The sequence below is a fragment of the Episyrphus balteatus genome, chromosome 4, assembly GCF_945859705.1.
Source record: "Episyrphus balteatus chromosome 4, idEpiBalt1.1, whole genome shotgun sequence".
Taxonomy (NCBI): domain Eukaryota; kingdom Metazoa; phylum Arthropoda; class Insecta; order Diptera; family Syrphidae; genus Episyrphus; species Episyrphus balteatus.
In genome coordinates this window covers 55,164,286-55,183,175 of record NC_079137.1, presented here as the reverse complement: position 1 = coordinate 55,183,175, position 18,890 = coordinate 55,164,286, and the positions used below count along the sequence as shown (strand labels likewise).

Below are 18,890 nucleotides of genomic sequence, written 5' to 3'. Positions count from 1 at the left end.
AAAAAGGACAACGATAATAGTTAACAATTTCTTGCATCAGAACTTCCTTAGTGCACATTCATCGAGAAAATATCGAACACACCTTGGAATTTAAAGTGAGCTGTCAAAAAGCAATCCGTCATGCAACGTATTCTTTGGGTCACCCCTTTCTGTCCCATCCTTCAATTTTAACGGATTGATTGACACAACGGGTGGAACGGATTCTATGGGTTGGGGCCTTTAATTTCAAATTAATCTTTCGATCCATTTTACCTCGATGAGGATTAGCAATTTACCATTAACCATTTGACATTCAAAATGAAATAGTTTACGAAAATATCTCATTTGGATTTTAGTGAAAACATATAAGGCACTTAAATACAAAATAAAACTTTTGAGAGTGATCTTTTTTTTTACGGAGGTAGACTACCCAGAACCTCAAAAGTTGGCATTTTCAATTTGTGTGCCAAAAATGAAATAAAAATGTATAACTAATGTTACATGTAACAGGGCTGTTTAGGTACTGCCTAAAACAGAAATAATTCTCCTTTTTTCAACTTTTTTTTAACCCAATTCCTGTTTGATTAAACTGAAACTGTGTAGTTTTTTTTTTTACAAAAAAGAGAGCCCCTCTTCTTGCAAATTTCTGCCCAAAAATTTCTTCGGACAAAAGTCTGAAATCTTTCAAAAGCTAGTGCCTTCTTTTTTTCTTTTAATAAATGATAATTTTGTCCTAAAAGAGTTTGCGTACTTTTGCACAATTTTTTCTTTCTCTGAGAGCATTTCATCCCCACTTCTAAAATTTGACAGGTTTCATATTTTTGTCCAAACTTATCTGCAATTTGTTTGTACATAATAATGCTTAAAATGTTAACCATCAGAATTTTTAAGCAAATCGGAGAATTTACTCGCCTAATGAACGCCCCTGATGATACGAACTAATGATATACGAACACCCCTAATGTAAACAGGAACACGCCATGTCAAACATTTCCAGATTCATTGGAAAGTGGTAAAAAGTCATTTTAAAATTCATTTTGGCTGGAATATTATTTTTTAAACAAATTAAGATTTCTTAAAAATTATAAACATTTATATATTTATACTTTGCCAGATTCTGGCGGCAGAAATTCGCCTTTTTTTAAGATATAATTTATTAAAATCTGTTCGGTGTAAGTCCCGGAAAAGGGTGTTCGACAACCGTAATAATATATATGATTTCTTCCTTACAATGTGAGATTTCAAAATAAAGACTTTAAAGAGGTTCTTTGAAGCCTCTTCTACACATAATATTTATATTAACAAAAAATAACTGCTTTCATGATTTTGTTGGTAAGAGATCCGATAGAACTTTTTTTTTCTGAAGAAAAAAATGTTACACATACACCAGAGTGGCTAGTTAAGTTGAATATCTAAAAATTCAAATATAAAAAAAATATATCTCCAAAAAAATATTGTAAACTTTAGCAAATAACAACTTCGATGGAAATATGTCCCTAATTTCAAACACGAGAACAAGATGCGTTTTTTACCAAACTATTTGCTTATAAATAGATTTTTTAAAAACAGTTCTTAAAATAAAGTTGGTTTGCTATTTTGTAATAACTTTTAACCCAAGATTGTAAATTTTGATGTCGATCGACTTGCCTTTAACAATAATAAAAGACGTATTTTTTTTTAAATTCAATATCTTTATTATTTACTTAAGCCGTGTTTTATACGTAACTCAGTACTTAGCTCAGTAAAATTTTACACGGGAAGTAACAACAAAAGATTGCTAAGGATAAACAAAAGTTTTGTATTTGTTGGTTTATAGAGAATTTTTTTCTAAACTAATACATTTTTGAGCCTTATACAATAAAGATTATAATAAACAAATAAAAGTAATCAATTGATGTTGTTTACAGCATAAAATGTTTACTCAGTAAAATACTAAGTACCAGTAAAACACGGCTTTAGTTATTTCGAAATTTACAGAGTAAAAAAATAAGTTTAAATAATTTATTTTTGTGTATAAATGCAAAAATGCAAACAGAAAACTATCTGATATTTATTTTTAGGCACTTTCCTAAAATCCAAAAATAAAACCCCATTAGTTTATGCAGGAAAAATATTTTTTTCTGAATTTCGTAGTTTTTACACAAATTTGCTTATTTTCAAAAACAAGCCAAACTTTCAACATTAACTGCCAATTAAAAACTATTGGTGCTATTTATTAGAAATATGGTGTACTATTTCAATAAAGCTTTTTTAAATTTTAGATCTTAATTTACGCACAGAAGCAGCATTCCAGAATAGATACATTTTTGAAAGAAGTTTCTCATCTTTCGTAAACTACTCTTGATTTGTTCTTTTTTAAACAAAGTAAAACTCAAGAAGTAAATGCCCAACAAAAATTGTGTTATCTGCCAAGCCTAAAACAAAACCACATCTATTGGTATTTCCCAAAACCTAATTTTTGTTTTTGTTTCTCTCATGACAAAATAAATAAATAAAAATATTAATTTTCCATTTGTGGCATTTTTTTTATTACCAAAAGAAGAAAAAAAAAATATTTCTAGAATGATCTAATGATACATTATCTACACAGAATCTTTTACATTTTATGTATGCACTATTTTTATACATAATCATATGTGTTTGAATTTTGTTTTTTTTTTTTTTAATCTTTGTTTACAAGTCAACAAAAGTTAAACATAAATAAATAATCACAAATAAAAATTATTTACAATGTATACTATTATTGTTAAGATGGTTTTTTTAAGTAAAGTTTTTATTGTCAGCTAATTTGAGCTCATCCATAAGTGACAATTTTAACTGCGGGCTACCTGCTCTCCCAGAAGATGATACATTTATCACGGTACATACTTGTTGTATATCTTCTCGCAGCTTATTTACAGAATTAGAAATATTTGTAAGTTTTGGCACAAAGCTGTTGCTTTTATTAATTAATTTATAAATCTCCGAAGTTGAGGGTTGTTTTGTTGTTATTATTTGTGACTGTTGGATTAGCTGTAAGAAAAAAACGAAATTATTTATTTTTTTAAGTCTTAAATGTAGGTAATTATTATAATAAAGAATAAATTAAGATAAGTTTATGTTAAAGTTAAGTGATAAGTTTTTATGAAGAGCATACAAAATGGTGTTGCGTAGAGGCAATGCTTTTGGGGAAAAAAAAACACACTTCGTATCGTCATAAACGAAAACCACGCATGTAAATGTTGCGATGTTAAATTTTCTATATTTTGTCTACAGACAAGATTTCGACAGCAATCGTAAAAAGTAAAGTAACAGCTAGTAAACTTTACTGGCTTATCATTCCTAATGTGCCTAAAACTATTATTCATAAATCAATTAAGAAACTCAGTTAAAAAAAAGATAAACAGAAACTTTAAAAAACAATAACTTATTTCAATTATAATGGGACTAACATTTTGTTTCATGCACGTTTTTTGTTTTTAATTTATTTTCTAGGAAACCAGCTTTCGGATTCAAATATTGAATTTGCTAATTTTAACATGACTAATCAAACATGACTAAGAAAAAGGCATGTTTACCTTGAACACCATCTTTTTCAAGTCATTTCAAAACCAAAATAATAATCATACGTAGTATTCTTAGCGCCAAGAAATTGATATTGGTTTTTTTTTAATTTTTCATTGATATCAGTTCTCAAAGTTGTCACACAAACTAAAATTTTTTTTAAGAGCACGTCTAAGAAGAAGAAGGCACTTAAGCTTAAGAAGTTGTGACCGATCATGCAGTTATTTAAAGATTTCTCTAGTTCTCATTAATTGGAGATATAATTTTTCTTAAGTCCAGGTTATGGACATTGATTGAGGAAATGCGTAAAATGTTTTTGTTAAAAAAAAATTTAGACTTGGAAGCTTTATATTCAGAAGCTGCTTCTGAGATAACTCTGGCTAGTAATTTTTTTTTTTAAATTAACTAATCCCGAATTAACTCAGCTTTCAACCCCTTGAATATATAATATTAACTATAATAAAATACGTATTTTTTACAATATTCCAACACGAAGTAAAAAGAAAAGTAGGCCTAAAAACTCCTGGTACAAGCAAATACAAAAACACCAGCATTCAGTTGGCCTCAGAAATGGAACAATACAAAACCGGGAGGCGGATCACTAGTGTGAAGCAGATACATGGAATAGTTATGATCCTCTCGGCATCGAGATCATAACAGCGAGCGCCGAGCAAAAGAAGAAGAAAAAGAACACACGTATTTTTTTTTTAATTCAAGATCTTCATTATTTACTTAGTTATTTCGAAATATACGGAGTAAAAAAATAAGTTTATATATAATATATTTTTGTATATACCTAAATGCAAAAATTAAAAAAACAATAAACCATCTAATATTTATTTTTAGGGACTTTCCTAAAATCCAAAAAACTAAACCCCGTTAATTTATCCATGAAAACTATTTTTCCTGAATTTCGTAGTTTTTACACAAATTTGTTTACTTTCAAAAAAAGTCGAACTTTCAAAATTAATTGGCAATTAAAAACTATTGGTGCCATTTATTAGAAATATGGGGTACTATTTCGATAAAGCAATATCTAAAAATTGTGTTAAAAGCTTCAAAAGAAAAAAAAAATATATAACGTCATGTTCAAAAATATTGCGCGGACTTATTCACACGATGTAAAAGTGGAGATGGCCTCTAAGGAAGCTCTAAGTAAAACATCAAGAACGGATGCGTTTTTGTTTATGTTCTCACACCTAAATATTTCCAAAGGCTTCTGCGTACCTCTACATCAACAAACTGTCAATCTAATTCATCATGATGCATATATGTTAATTTAATTTTAAGATTTAACGAATTAAATAAATAAATCTTGTCTGTTTGCAAGTTCCCAGGAACCAACATAAACTAAGATAATTGCCTAATAGTAGCATAAGACTGGTAAACAAATGTTTCAAATGGAAAATTGCGTATCCTTTCAGGGTTGCTAAGGCAGAAGAACTCGTTCCATCAAAAAATATTTAGTTAGTCGGGCACAGATTGAACCCATCTAATGCAGCACAAGCTTTGGCCACTAAATAAAACGCACGTACTTGATCTTATGGGAAAAGATGCCTAGAATATTTTTAATTTAATCGTACAAGAAATTTAATCAAAACTGTATAATGTAATAACAGGAGAATGCCCAAAAACAGAATCGATATGAATGAGACCTATATGGCTTGAAGGGGCTTCAATAGTAGATAACAATAATGAACATTTATTTTTTAAACCTTCCCCGGAATTTGCTATGACGATTCTTATTTCAGGGAATTCCAATTGTTTTTAGTTTCATGAGATACAGCATCGAAAAATACCCAAAGATCATGTGCCATAAGCTAAGGTTGATAAGGGTGATAAAACACTTTATAGTTAGAAAATAAGAATTGGCGTAGAAATTTCCGGGGATGGTTTATTGAAAAAAAAATCATTTTCGTTATCTACTATTGATGCTCTTTCAAGACATATAGGTCTTATTCGTATCGATGCTGGGTTTTTCCTCCATATATTTTTGGGCATTCTCCTGTTTTTTTTTTTTTATTACTCCAAACAAAGTATGTAATTTAATTTCTTGTGTGTATGTATTTTAATATACATTATGTACATTTTGAATTTTTAGAGAAAATTGTGAATTAATTAATTTTAAAATTGTTGGTGCTGTTTTTTATAACTAAAAATTTCAAAAAAATGTTTAAAAAAATTCAAGAGGTATGCCATTAAAAAGGAAATATTAATCAACACTTTTATTGGTCCTTGTTTGAAAAAAAATATTATTTTTTTTTTTATCCAAAAATATGTTTTTTTAATTTTTTTTTTATTTACTACTTATGAGACCCACTTTTTTAGCATTCTATATCTGAGAGCCTAAATCAAGTGAAAATATAAAATCCGACATGTGGATATATGTATAAGACGATCCTATACGATAAGAAAACAAGTTTTAAAAATTAAATCTTTTTTAGATTTTTAAAGTGCAATTTCTGTTAAATAAAATTGTTTTTCCTTTGTTAAAAAAAAAGACCGACAAACTCACCTTCTTATAATCGTCCATAAGATTAGTCATATCCATTGCATTAGAACTTTTACTTGCATCAGTAGCATAAAACTGTTCATTCATAGTTTTAAGTTGATGCTTCAAGTTCTGTAACAAAAAAAAAATATTAAAATAAATTAAATAAATAACAAAAATTTAATTTGTTTCCTATTTACATTAATTTCCATCTGACTATTTTCAAACTGCATCCGCATATCTTGCAAAGCAGATTCCATCGCTCTCAACTGCTCAACTTCAACCATATCCTTCGACTTCGTTTTCAAAGCATCGTAACGATTTTCTACAACTTCCAGATTTTTCTTATAACTTTTGACATTGGACAAAAGTGATCTAATATGTAAATCATAACGAATCATTTTCCTTTGATGTTCGGTTTCGAGAACATTTTGTAAAATTCGATCTTGTTCAATATTTTGTTGTTGAACATGTTGATCCTTTTCAATTGTATCATTCAGTTTTTGGGAAGATTTCAATTGATCTATTTCAGTTTGTAACTTTTCTCGTAACCTATCACTTTCTTCTCTTCGTAATTTGGCCTTCAATTGGAATTGTTTTATTTGTTTTTTATGGCTTTCTCTTTCTTTTGAAAAGTCTTTATTGAATTCTTGTATCAGACGTTCATTCGTTCCGGCAAGATGTGCAATTTCTTTTTGATAATCAACATTGGCACTTTCCATGGCTTGAATTCGACTTTCCAATTCATTTATTTTCAAACTGGCACTATTCAATTTGTTTTTAAAAATTTGATTTTCTTTTTGTGACAAGTCAAGAGCTTTTCTGAAACTTTCACTTTGTTTATGATAGTTTTCATTCAACTCGTCAAGTTCAATATTTTGCTCGTCAAACAGTTGATTTAGATCATCAAATTCACTGGATTGAACTTGGTGATCATCATTCTTGGGGTTATCTAGAGCCGTTAGCAAGTTCTCCCATTCTTGTTGTTCAGCGTTTAATTGCTCAACCCTGCCAACTTGAAGTGACATTAATTGTTGCATTAATTCAACTCTATTTTGACTATTTTGTCTATCCTGCAAAACCTTTAATGTATTATTTGAAATAAGCTTAGCATTTTGTTCCTTAACAACCAAAAGTTCTGCTTTCAAATCATCAATTTGTAAATCTTTCTCATTAAGTCTCTCTGCACTTTGGTTTGTTTCAACTTTAAGTTTAATGATTTTATCAATATTGCACTGGTTTTCTGATTTCAGTCGATTCATTTCTTGTTGAGTTTTTGAAAGTAAAAATTCAAATTCTGTACCTAAAGTTCTTTGACAATCGAGTTGATTTGTGACTTGAATTAATTTCTCTCGTAAGGATTTTATTTCACGAGTGTCTTTTTCTTTTTCAAAACGTAATTTTTCAATTGTTATGTCTCTCATGTCCAAATCAAATTTGGATGTTTCATATAATTTACATACATTTTGATATTTTTCAGAAATTTGTTGCATTTCTGTTTGGATTTTTTTTAAATTATTGTGCTCAAAGCTTTGACTAGATTTGATAGAATCCAATTGGGTTTGTAGTTGTTTGTTTTGTTTTAAAATTTGTTCAATTTGTTCGTCGTTAGAAATGGTTGGAGGAGGAGCATTTGTGACTAAATTGTTTTGTTTTGGATTCTCCAAAGTTTCAATTGGATTTGAATCTTGTTCCTCTTCTAACTTTTGGAATATTTCAATTTGAGACGTTTGTTCTTGTAATTGTGATCGAAGATGCTCAATTTCCAATTGTTGGTCATTGTAACGTTTGTGAAGATCTTGTAAGTCACTGATTTCAGTTTTCAAAGAATTAATGGTTTCGGTAAGATTTGAAATCGATTGTTCTTTTTCGAATAATTCTTTTTGATGTTTTATTAAGAGATCAGAGTCTGTATCTTGTTTTTGAGAAAGCTCATTTTTCAGAGAGGTGAGTTCTTTGTCTTTGTGATTTATTTCAGCGATCTGGAATAAAAATATTAAAGCTTAAATATATAACAGCTTTTGTAAGCAAATTAAAGAAATTGAAGTGTTGTAGAAAACTCATCTCTAGCGGGGTCTTTCGCGGAAGCATTATTGTTACCTTGGAGCCTTTAAAGAACGTCCTCTAGATTCAAGAGGTGTAGCTAGTCCTATCACTTCAACAAGGACTTCAACATGTTGCAAGCATTTTTTCAATATTTAATGTTAGGACTGCAGAAGCAAAAGTAAAGCTAATTTTAAACCTGACCAACCGAACTTGACTTGCTGAACTATTGATTGCGAGAATTAAACGCGAGAAAATAAGAACGCTTTAAAAATAATTTTACTCAATGCCCCTTCAGATTGCAGAAAAATATATCAACACCTCAAAACCTCCTCCCCTTTTCAAATAGCAACCAGGACCGGAACTACAATGGATTATGATATGAGAGTATGCAATCCACTTGAAACTTGGATACTTAACACCATAGACGCTACTCAAAATTTGGCATCTGTCCTCAGGCAGTTTGCGGCAGATATTACTGCAATCCAGGAGATGAGGTGGAAAGGATCAGGTAAAATTTTGACATTCATTCAGCTGCAAATAGGCTGCAGATTCGTCGTCGTGGGAACAAGGCTTAAAAGCAAAATTTGGACGATTTAAGTCGATAAGTAATCGCCTGGTTGTGATTTGCATCAATGTTACCTTTCAAAACATATATGTATACTTTATACGAGTGCACGACCCGACCGACGAAACTGAAGATCATGGTGGTCGAGGTCTTCAATTCTAAGATCGGTAAATGTTAACTCTGACTATATGCTAGAGACTTAATTCAGAGCTCGAATTAAAAAAAATCCGAACAGAAAAGAAGAAGAAATTCAACGTTGGACGTTTTAGGACACCTTAAGTTGCCAGAGCCTAAAGTGACAGCTTGAAATGAATGGGTATGTCGAAAAGAGTTGGCAGCATATGCACATATGAAGATGATGCAGCGAAAAACAAAAGCAGCAATGGATGAGTATCATGCCAGGAGAAGGGAGGAAAAGAAAATCTTACCGAAAAAGTTCAAAACTCGATATCTCAAAAGTTTAAAAAGTTAAAGCAGTTTTAATAATAAATTCGAATTCAGAAAATCAAAGTCCATTAGAAAAGTATAATAAGGTTTCTATGGAAAAATATGGCTGGCGAATTCAACTGTAATTTACGGGAAAATCGATTTAAAATATTGTGGTTTTTTTCAATTTTCCTAATATTTTTAGAAATGAAAGTGCAGGTTTTCTACATAGTCTTAAATAAATAGTTTTAATCACGGCATCCCAAATTTTTCAAATATAAAACATTTTTTCGGTAACTTTTCTGATTGAATAAAAGCCTATTTTTAAAAAAACAAATTTGTCAAGAATCCAGAAATTAATATTTTGCAAAAAAACAATAAAAATAGGCAATAGCCACATAAAAAGGTAAGTTTAAATCAAATTTTGTTAAAATCCAACTATTTTTGTAAAAAATAAATATAAAAAACCAAGATATCATATTTTTGCATTTTAGTCAGTATTTTTGAGGTAGTAAAAAATAACTTGCACGAATGCGTCGCACGAACTTGCTCTTAGAACTAACATACAAACTAACATATATACAAATTTTGTAAATGTATTCAAAAAACTTAAAATTCGTTCTTAAATTATAAAAACAACTCTTTAAATAAAATTGAGCTTAATTTCTCTTTGAAGATGCAATTTTAGGAAAAAAAATTTTAAAAATCGTTAGAGCTGTTTTTTAAAAAAGTGATTTTTTAAAATAAATTTGGTATGCCATTTTTTAGAAACTTTTAATCAACACGTTAAACTAAAATTTCAAAAAAATGTCAAGTTTTCAAAAATTTAATTTTTCAAAAAAAAAAATGTTCAAAATTTTTTTTTTAAATCCAAAAATTATTTTTTTCATAATTTTGTTTTTGATTTATATTAAGACAATATAAATGTTTTTGAATAAGAAAATTCGTTAAAATTGAACTAGTAATTTGGAAGATAATTTAAAATTAAAAAAAAACGGTTCTATGGGAGGTACCGTTAGCAAAGATTTTTGAAAAAAAAACTTTTTTTCATTTAAAGATAGACTCATATAAAAACTTCTCGGTTTTTTTAATAAAAATCTTAGGAGCCGTTTTTGAGAAAATTGAACTTTTCCAAAATTGGTATATGACAGGTACCGTTATTTCTTGTCCGGATTGGCCCTGGTACATTTTGCGCTCTCTGAGCATGTCCTCTAGAAGCCACCATTTCTAACTACCTACCCTTCCTGTGTTGCGTCTAAGGAAGTATTTTTGATAGGAAGGATGATAGACTTACTACAGCTTTTAGTATGAAAACCACCTTAGCTCCAATTCAGACTTTTGAAACATAAGAAAATCTGATGCTCATGATAATTTCAAAATTGTGGATGATAAGATAATAATGCTTATCTCACTTTTGCCTTCGATTTACTATAACCTTGAGCCTAACCCAACAAAAGATTACAAGCTCAATGTCCAGTATTTAGAGTTAATTTAATAATTCCCTAAGTAATTAAGAAAAAGAACCAATAGACAAAGTGGCACGTTTAAAAGGACCTATAGAAATAAACTACAAAACTTTATAATTCTAACTTATTTCTAGAAAATAAAAAAGGAAACGTATCCTCAAAGGAGACATTCTGAGACGGGACATACCTACTATAGCTGTTGGTCGACTCAAAATGATACAAAACATTGGGGAAAAACTTTTAAAGATTAATAATACCCGACCCCTCTCAATGGTGCTAAAGAGTTAAAAGTAATTAGTAAATTATGATTAGAAAACAATGATAACTTACATGTGTATGGAGTTTCTCTTGTAATTTCCTTACAACAATCTGCAAATCCAACACCTCATTGCTCGTACTCTTCCAATCAGCTTCTTTCCCAGCAATCTCATCCGTCAGCGCAATTTTCGACTCAACCAATTGCAAACATCTTTTCGTAATTGTTCGATTCTCATCTTCCAATTGTGCAATGCTTTTTTGCAATTGCAAAACAATCTCATCTCTTTCACACCCAAGCTTTTGCAAATCATTCAATAAACTTCGTTTCTGATTTCGAAGTATATCAATCAATTGATTTTGATCAGCCAATCTTTGACGATGTTGTTCCAATTCGAAATCAACTTTCGAATCAATTTCATCTGATTGAATCATTTGCCGAGAGTGATTGGTTTTTAACAATCTCATTGCTGAATCTTTTTCAATTTGCAATTGATTTTCCAATTCGCTACAACGAGCGAATAAAGCAATTCTTTCATTTTGAAGATTTTGATTATCTTGAGTGAATTTTCTTTCATTTGTGTATAATTTCTCAAGAACTTCCAACTTCGAATTTCTCTGAAGTTTAAGCTCACTTTTATACCATTTTTCTGATTTACTCAAACGTTCTAATTCGCTTTTAAGTTTGCGAACATCTTGCAACGCTAAGAAAAGTGATTGATCCTTTTCACGCAACAAAAATTGATATTTATTATTTTGTTGCAAACTATCGCTTGAAATTGAATCGTCATCAGCTGAACTTAACGAAGCTGGATGAAAATTCAAATTCAAGTCACTAATATTGCCTGAATCGTAGTGAGGGGATGTTGTACTTGAGGATATTTGTGATGAGACTGATTCGCGCCTCGAATTCGGGCGCTCCGCCCTAATATCATTTTTTGCATTTGTATTAATTGCATTTGTTGGTTGTTCATTGTTATTTTCTATCATTATTTGGAATATTTTTTTTTGTTCTTTGTTTTTTTATACAATTTTTCTTATCAGAAGCATTTTTAATATGCTTCAAATTTGTTATAGAATTCGAAATGGTCTTGTTTTTGGGTTTGTTGGCTTATTTTGTCTTTACATTATGACGAAAACAATGGTACTTGAGAATATGGTGATGTCATTATTTATTATTATAATTTATCTACATAATCACATCAAATGGAATAGTGTTTTTGCAAAATAAGTATAATTTACAATAAGAAAATTGTAAAGTGATACAATTTAATAGGATTTTATTTAATAAACATGAAAACAAAACACTTTTTTTTTTCTTTAATTTGTAGCGAAAATCCAACCACTTTTTGTAGCTTGTTTTCTTTCACTTTTCTTGTTTTTTTTTGGGACAATTATTGGGACAAGTCAGATGGCAAAATGACAGATGGTTACAGATTACAGTTTGAGATGCAGTTTTATATAGCAAAGACATTTTGATACGGTTTTAAGTTAATACTCAAACCTTTTAATCGGTTATGTTGGAAGCGGAAACATCTTGGTTTTTGTACAATGGCGGATTAATTTAAAAATGGAATACCGCTATATTTTCAAATAAAAAAAAACAAAAACCTAGACTGGGTGTGGGTGCATTCACCATTCAATAAGCGTGTTCAATGACATTGCTCTCTAGAATGTACCGAACATGAAATTACAGCTCTAAATGAAAACATTCAACTCCAAACGAAATAACCAAACAAACCTTTTCAGCAATTCAGCAACAATTCAGCAGACAAAAAAAAGAACTGACAGCAGACAAAAAAAAAACAAAACTGACAAGCAAAGATAACTAATTGGGCAGGTTCAGCAACGTTAGGGACTAAATATTTAGGTAATTTCTCGGTCTCTGATTGGTCAGCTGTCAAAAAAAATACTTCCAATTTAGGTAATTTTATTGGAAAGCTAACTGGAAAGTTAGGCAAGAAAACTTTCCCTAAAAATTTATGGAAGTTTTTTTTGTCAACATGACAGCAGTTTGTTTTTATTTAAAGAATTAATTTAGCAAAATTAAATTTATTTGTGTGAAAAACAACTAAAAAGTGCATTATCGGTTATAATTTATTTTATTTATTCATTACAGTTAAGTGAAATTTGGTGTCTTACCCATGCGAAATAAATAAATTTAAATAAATTTCGGTTTTTTTTTTTTTTTGATAATATAAATCAAATTTCTTTTTTTATTTCTTTCATTAATTATAGAAAATGGCAGAGCAGAAAAAATATACAAAAAAAATGTGGGGGACCGAAGATGAAGAGTTCCTATTGGAACTTTGGGCTGAAAAGGAGCCATAGCTCAAAGGCAGCCGAAAAAACGGCCATATTTACATCAAAATGTCTAAAGAATTTGAGGCGTGGCCAATATATTATTCTCCGGAAGAAATTAAAATGAAACTACACAATTTAACAACCAAATAAATAAAATTATATTTAAATTGCCAGAGTTCATTTTATTTCATCAATTTTGTGATCTCAAGCTGATATAAACAACGAAAATTAAATCCCATCGAAAACTTGACATTTGGATGTCAAAAAATTTTAAACGTCAAACAAAAACCTGTAAATTTGTTGTGTGAACGCTTTTCAGGTTTTTGGAAACTTTTTGCCATAAACCGCGTTTTTGGGTTTGGTGTGAAAAAGGCTATAACAAGTAAAATGACGCATTTAAATGAAAACACAAGCGTTTTTTGGTAGCAGTGAAATGAAAATGAAATGAACAGAGGAGCTCATCGAAATTAGCGAAACTAGTGGAAACTAGTGCCCCCTATAAATGACCTACTAACAATTTTGCTTCTATAATGCTTTACAGAAGCAACAATTGCATCTGTAAAGCTTTAAGGCTTGGCCACACCGGAGGGTATGCGGTAGCGGTACGGGTAGAGGTAACGGTACTTGTATGAAAAAAATTCCAAACTGACATATGAACGTTCAGATGTGGAATTTTTTTCATACAAATATCGTTACCGCTACCCGTACCTCTACCGCATACCCTCCGGTGTGGCCAAGCCTTTATAGGACCAAAATTGTTTGTCGGGGATTCACGTTTAGAATTGCACAAGCTCTTCATATTATATACTCTTGAATTCTGAGTAAAAAACCTCAACGCTTGACGCCAATGAAATAAAAAAGCACAATCAAAATAAAATTTTGATGAAGGAACACACACGAAAGGTGTATGCGATAGCGTTAAGGCTTGGCCACACCGAAGGGTACATACGGTAGCGGTACGGGTACTTGTATGAAAAAAATTCCAAGCTGACACATCAACGTTCAGATGTGGAATTTTTTTCATACAATTACCCGTACCGCTACCGCATGTACCCTTCGGTGTGGCCAAGCCTTTACTGCTAAATTGTATGAAAAGAATTGAACAACCTGAATGTTGAAGTTCCGGTTAGAATTTTTTTTTCCTACAAATACCGTGGTCTACCTTTCCGGTGTGTTTTTTCCTTGATCTCGAATCTCCGAATTAGAAGAGATGATGAAGAGATGGCGGGTAGACATCTTGCGAAAGAATTAGATACCTATGGAAACGTGTTGGTTTCGATGTCCAGAGACCGTTTGGTATCTCTAAAACATGGGTGATGCAAAGGTGTGGAAAATTGTCAGTGCATATGCAGATTGGACTCATTAAAAAAAATATGAATAGAAATTTGAATGAAGTGTAACAAGGACTACGACGACTGTCATCTTGCTTTGGGATACGGAGCAATAGAAGTCCTTTTGCTGAAATCCTTCCCATGCGTATTGTAGGCCAAATAGTCTAATATATGTATAATGTCAACAAGATTTATTTTAGAAGAGTGTGTGAGCTGTAATTTTAATGACTTTTGTTTATTTATTTGTTAATTTCAGTTAAATTTTTTTTTTCAAAATCTTGAAATCTGTACCTACTTAAAATTAATAAATAACCCTAATACGAGTACAGAATGAATGTCGAAAGTCTTGGAACAAATTCTAAGCTTGCCCTTACTAACAATAAGCTATCAGTAGAAATTTCACAAGATGACACCGAAGAAACAATAACAAATTATATAAGTAAAATCTCTACAACATTCTTTGCACTGAGAATTAAATAATTTAACATTGTTTTTAGAAAGTGGAATTTTCAATTTTGGGCTGGATCTTTTCTTTGGTTCGGTTCAACAAAATTTGGAAGTAATTGAACGGCTTAAAGATGCAGCCTATAAAGAATCCAAGCTTTTGGATTTCTCTATTCCATTTTCAATATATTTAAAACTTAGTCCCAGACTTCAGTACACCGGAAAATTTAAGAGAAATAAAATAAGCTTGAACTTGAAGCTTAACAAGTTGGTTGTATTGACAACGAATAGGGAATATGCTTCTAGATCATGTCACAGTTTGATTTATGTGAATGCAAAGTTCCTGATGCCCGATGTTAAAAAATGTGACATAATCCGCTTAGGTAAATTCATTCAGCTTCAAGTGGTTGAGACCAACCAAATAAGTGACCAAGTTACATGCAAAGTCATTGTACCTGGGATAGTTAAACCACGTATGCTTGCAAGATTCCCCAAACACATCGAAATGGCACATTTAAAGATTTCATCTGAAGAACTCGAAGATATAACCTTTGCTATTGGCACCAATATCAATGTGATCATTTCACATACACCTGGGAGTCCCGAGTACTGTAACGAACTCCACGGAACTTTATCTGAACTTAAATGCAAACATTTTTACCTATTTACTCGACTAACTTTTTCATGTGTTGAAAGTTTGGAAGATGCTAAATGGATTTCCAATGGATATGACGGTTTTCTAATAGATTGTTCCGATAATTTCCCAGAAGATGAAATTATCAAACTTTCACCTGGAGCTCGAGTTTTAATGGAGAGATCATATTACAAAAGAAAACCGATATTTTTACTAGGTTGTTGGTCAAAATTTGTACATCCTTCAGACTACTGTCATGCATTTCAACTCCCTGACAAATTCATTCTTCCATGTAAAACTGACTTTCTTCGACTTTTTGAAGCAGTTTTCCAAAAACTATCTAAATCAGAAATTTTGGAAAAAGACATTTATAAGAAGCCACATAGTTCGAGCAGTTTATTGGCTCGAGCGGTTTTAGCTGCATCATTTGATTTCCAAGCTGATGCCATAATTGTATGTTCCAGTATTGGCGAACAAGCAATTAAAATTTCTCATTTTAGGCCAGAAGCTTTAATTTTATCCGTTACAACTTTAGATAGCGTTGTTAATTATACATCAATGTATCATAACATTTTGATGTTAGCATTTGATATGAAAAATGATACAGATTTAACACAAAAAGAAGAAACTCATCAGAAATTGATCCATGGAGTGCGATATGCACTTTTGAAGAAATTTGTTTACTATTCTAGCACGGTTATATTGGTTTTTCAAAAGCATATGCAGTTTGGATCGGCAGATAAATTTGCCGTTATAAAAATTGACAACGATTATGGGAAAACTATTAATAATGTGATCTTAAATTAAAAAGTAAAAAAACATGCATTTTTTTAGTGCGAAAAAACTTGTGTTTCATCGTTTTCGTTTCTCTTTATATCATTTCTTTGACTTCCAAACTAAGTATTCTATAAAAAGAATTTGAAAATCTATTTTTTTTTTAAATCAAATATTCAAATATTTTGCGTACTATATATATATATTTTTTCATAATAATTGCTTTTTCTTCAAACACATCATAAATCGGAGTTAAAAAAAAAAAACAGTAGTTATTTTAACCACTAGGATTTTGAAATATAGTCGGTGCAAAGCCAAAACCGCGAATCTGCATTTTTGGACATTTTCACTTTGATGCGTCATTTAACTTGTTATCGGTTCCTCTATTCACTGCATCAATCCCAATCCTTCATCTGTTGCCCAGTAGCCTAAACTATCAATGTACGTTGCACGAGTTTCCAAAACTTTGAAGCCGTTTTTCTCAAAACTACAATTTGCAGATTCATGGTTTTGGCATTGTGCCCACGATATCATGCATTTCTTATTAAGTTTGAAAAAACAAAAAATAATATACATATTATGTATTAAAAACGATAAAATATGGGATTTCGTGGTTGCATTAGAAATTTTGCAAATAAAATTGTATGGTATTGTTTTTCAATGTCAAAAGTACACAAAAACCCGTTTTTGACCAGTTAATTATCAAATATTTCAAAAAATTGACGTGTCAATTAAAAATTTTAGCTTCGGAATCAGAACACAAAATCCTTGAATAGCTATTTTCGTTCCAGACCAATGATATTTATATAAATGTTTTGATTAATAAAAAAAGAACATTAAAAAAATTAAGAAAGTAATTCAGTAATGAAATACGCAGTCAAATTTGTGAGAAGATGATTTTAAAAAATTCTGTTGAAAATCGCTCCTGTGTTAACATTTTCCAAACCCGTTTTTTATTTTTTGCAGAATTTTGTAAAAACTTTTTACTAAAAAGAATTATGAAAAGTTGAATTTTGAAAAACAGATTTTGAAAGCAAAATTTTGTAAAGCTGAATTTCGAAAAAAATAAATTTTACCCCCGCAGAATTAAGACCCCAACATCATTCTTTTTTGTATTCTAATATATTTCTAATTTAACCAAAAAAGCGTTCTTGAAAAAACTTCCATAACTCCAAAACTGGTTGAAATTAATTTTAAGTATTACCTACTTTTCTTATCACATGTCTTACAAAAAAAATTTTAATAATATCATTACATATTTATACTTCATTAAAAGTTTTCCGAAGAAATATGACGCATTTTACCAATGGTTCTTAAGGTGTCAAAATTTGTATAAAGCAAATCCCTCAAGTTATTTGGACTTTTTTTAGAAAATTGATATCTTTTGTCTTATATCTTCGTGAAAAAAGTTTTAGTTTCCAAAAGCTGTTATTAAGAGTCCTCCCATAGACCGTTTTCTTATTATTTAAAATAAACGACTTAATCGATTTCAATAAAATTTTGTATGCAAAAGCATCTAAAAAGCTCTATTTTAAATCTGTCCAAAATTATCAAAATGAATCCAGTACGCAGTCTGTTCATAACATGTTATTAGACTGATGTTCTGTCTAAAAGGTAGTATCATCATTCCAAACTCAATTTATTTCAACATTGAAAATTCCAGTAAGAATAAATAAAATAATCATTTAATTTTACAGTAATTTAGATTTTATTATCTATCGATTTGTATAATTTATATTAAATTCTTCCTTATTACCTAGCAAAAAAAAAAAAATAAAAAACAATTTCACTTAACTTAGGTATATTGATTATAAACATTTTTTTTTTTTAAATCGGACGACATATTCATTGAAAAAAAATTATTAAAAAATGAAATTAAGAAAATAAAACACGACAGAATTACATAACTCAAAAAACTATATATACGAAAATCAAATAGTTTATTGTAATTTTAGGTGACTAGACTAGTGCAATGAAATATATATTTTTTTTATTTGATTTCGTTTTTATTATCTTTTAATTTTTCTTTAATGAATTCTTATTAAAAATTCATAAAAATTAAAAGAATTTTTGTGTTTTGTTTTAGAGATGCATATTTTAATTTTAACTTTTTTATTTTATTTATTTCTTTGTTCATCTTTTCAACAGTTTTATTTTTTGTTTTTTTTTTTTCTTTGATTTTTTGTTTTTATTTAAATTTTAATTTTATGCTTATTTAAAATTCAAGTTAAGGAATGAAATAATTTTATTTTCTGTTTACAGTATAAGTGAAAATGTGCGTAATAAAAATAATTTTATTTAAAAAAAAAATATCCTAAACCATAAAAATACAGTATTATTCTGCTCCTGTTTTTGTTGTTTTCTATTTTATTTTGTTTATCGAATATGAGTCGCACAATAAATTTATGTAAATTTATTTTTTTTTTTTTTAATTTTTAATTTACATTTGACTTATTATGTAATATTAAACTAAATTGAAGATGAACTATGAATTAAGATTATTATATTTAACGTTTTTTTTTTATTACTATTAAATATAATTATGTATATATTTATGTATGTATGCTGAATTTTTAAAGTATGTAGTAATATTTCTCTAAATAAATGTTTCCTTTTCACTTCCATACTTTCA

General features: G+C 29.6%; 2 protein-coding genes across 2 annotated transcripts; one reads left to right on the top strand and one right to left on the bottom strand.

Moving 5' to 3' along the window:
- Positions 1-2,505: 2,505 nt before the first annotated feature.
- Positions 2,506-12,147, bottom strand: LOC129918248 (interaptin). Its single transcript, XM_055998675.1, has 4 exons — positions 10,847-12,147; positions 6,214-7,995; positions 6,038-6,145; positions 2,506-2,991 (listed from the first exon to the last, which is right to left on the bottom strand). Exons 1-4 carry the CDS (start codon positions 11,759-11,761, stop codon positions 2,740-2,742), a joined length of 3,057 nt encoding a protein of 1,018 aa, XP_055854650.1. The 5' UTR covers positions 11,762-12,147; the 3' UTR covers positions 2,506-2,739.
- A 2,589-nt stretch (positions 12,148-14,736) lies between these two features.
- LOC129919266 (uncharacterized) lies at positions 14,737-16,342 on the top strand. Its single transcript, XM_056000119.1, has 2 exons — positions 14,737-14,845; positions 14,904-16,342. Exons 1-2 carry the CDS (start codon positions 14,737-14,739, stop codon positions 16,289-16,291), a joined length of 1,497 nt encoding a protein of 498 aa, XP_055856094.1. The 3' UTR covers positions 16,292-16,342.
- Positions 16,343-18,890: the final 2,548 nt, after the last annotated feature.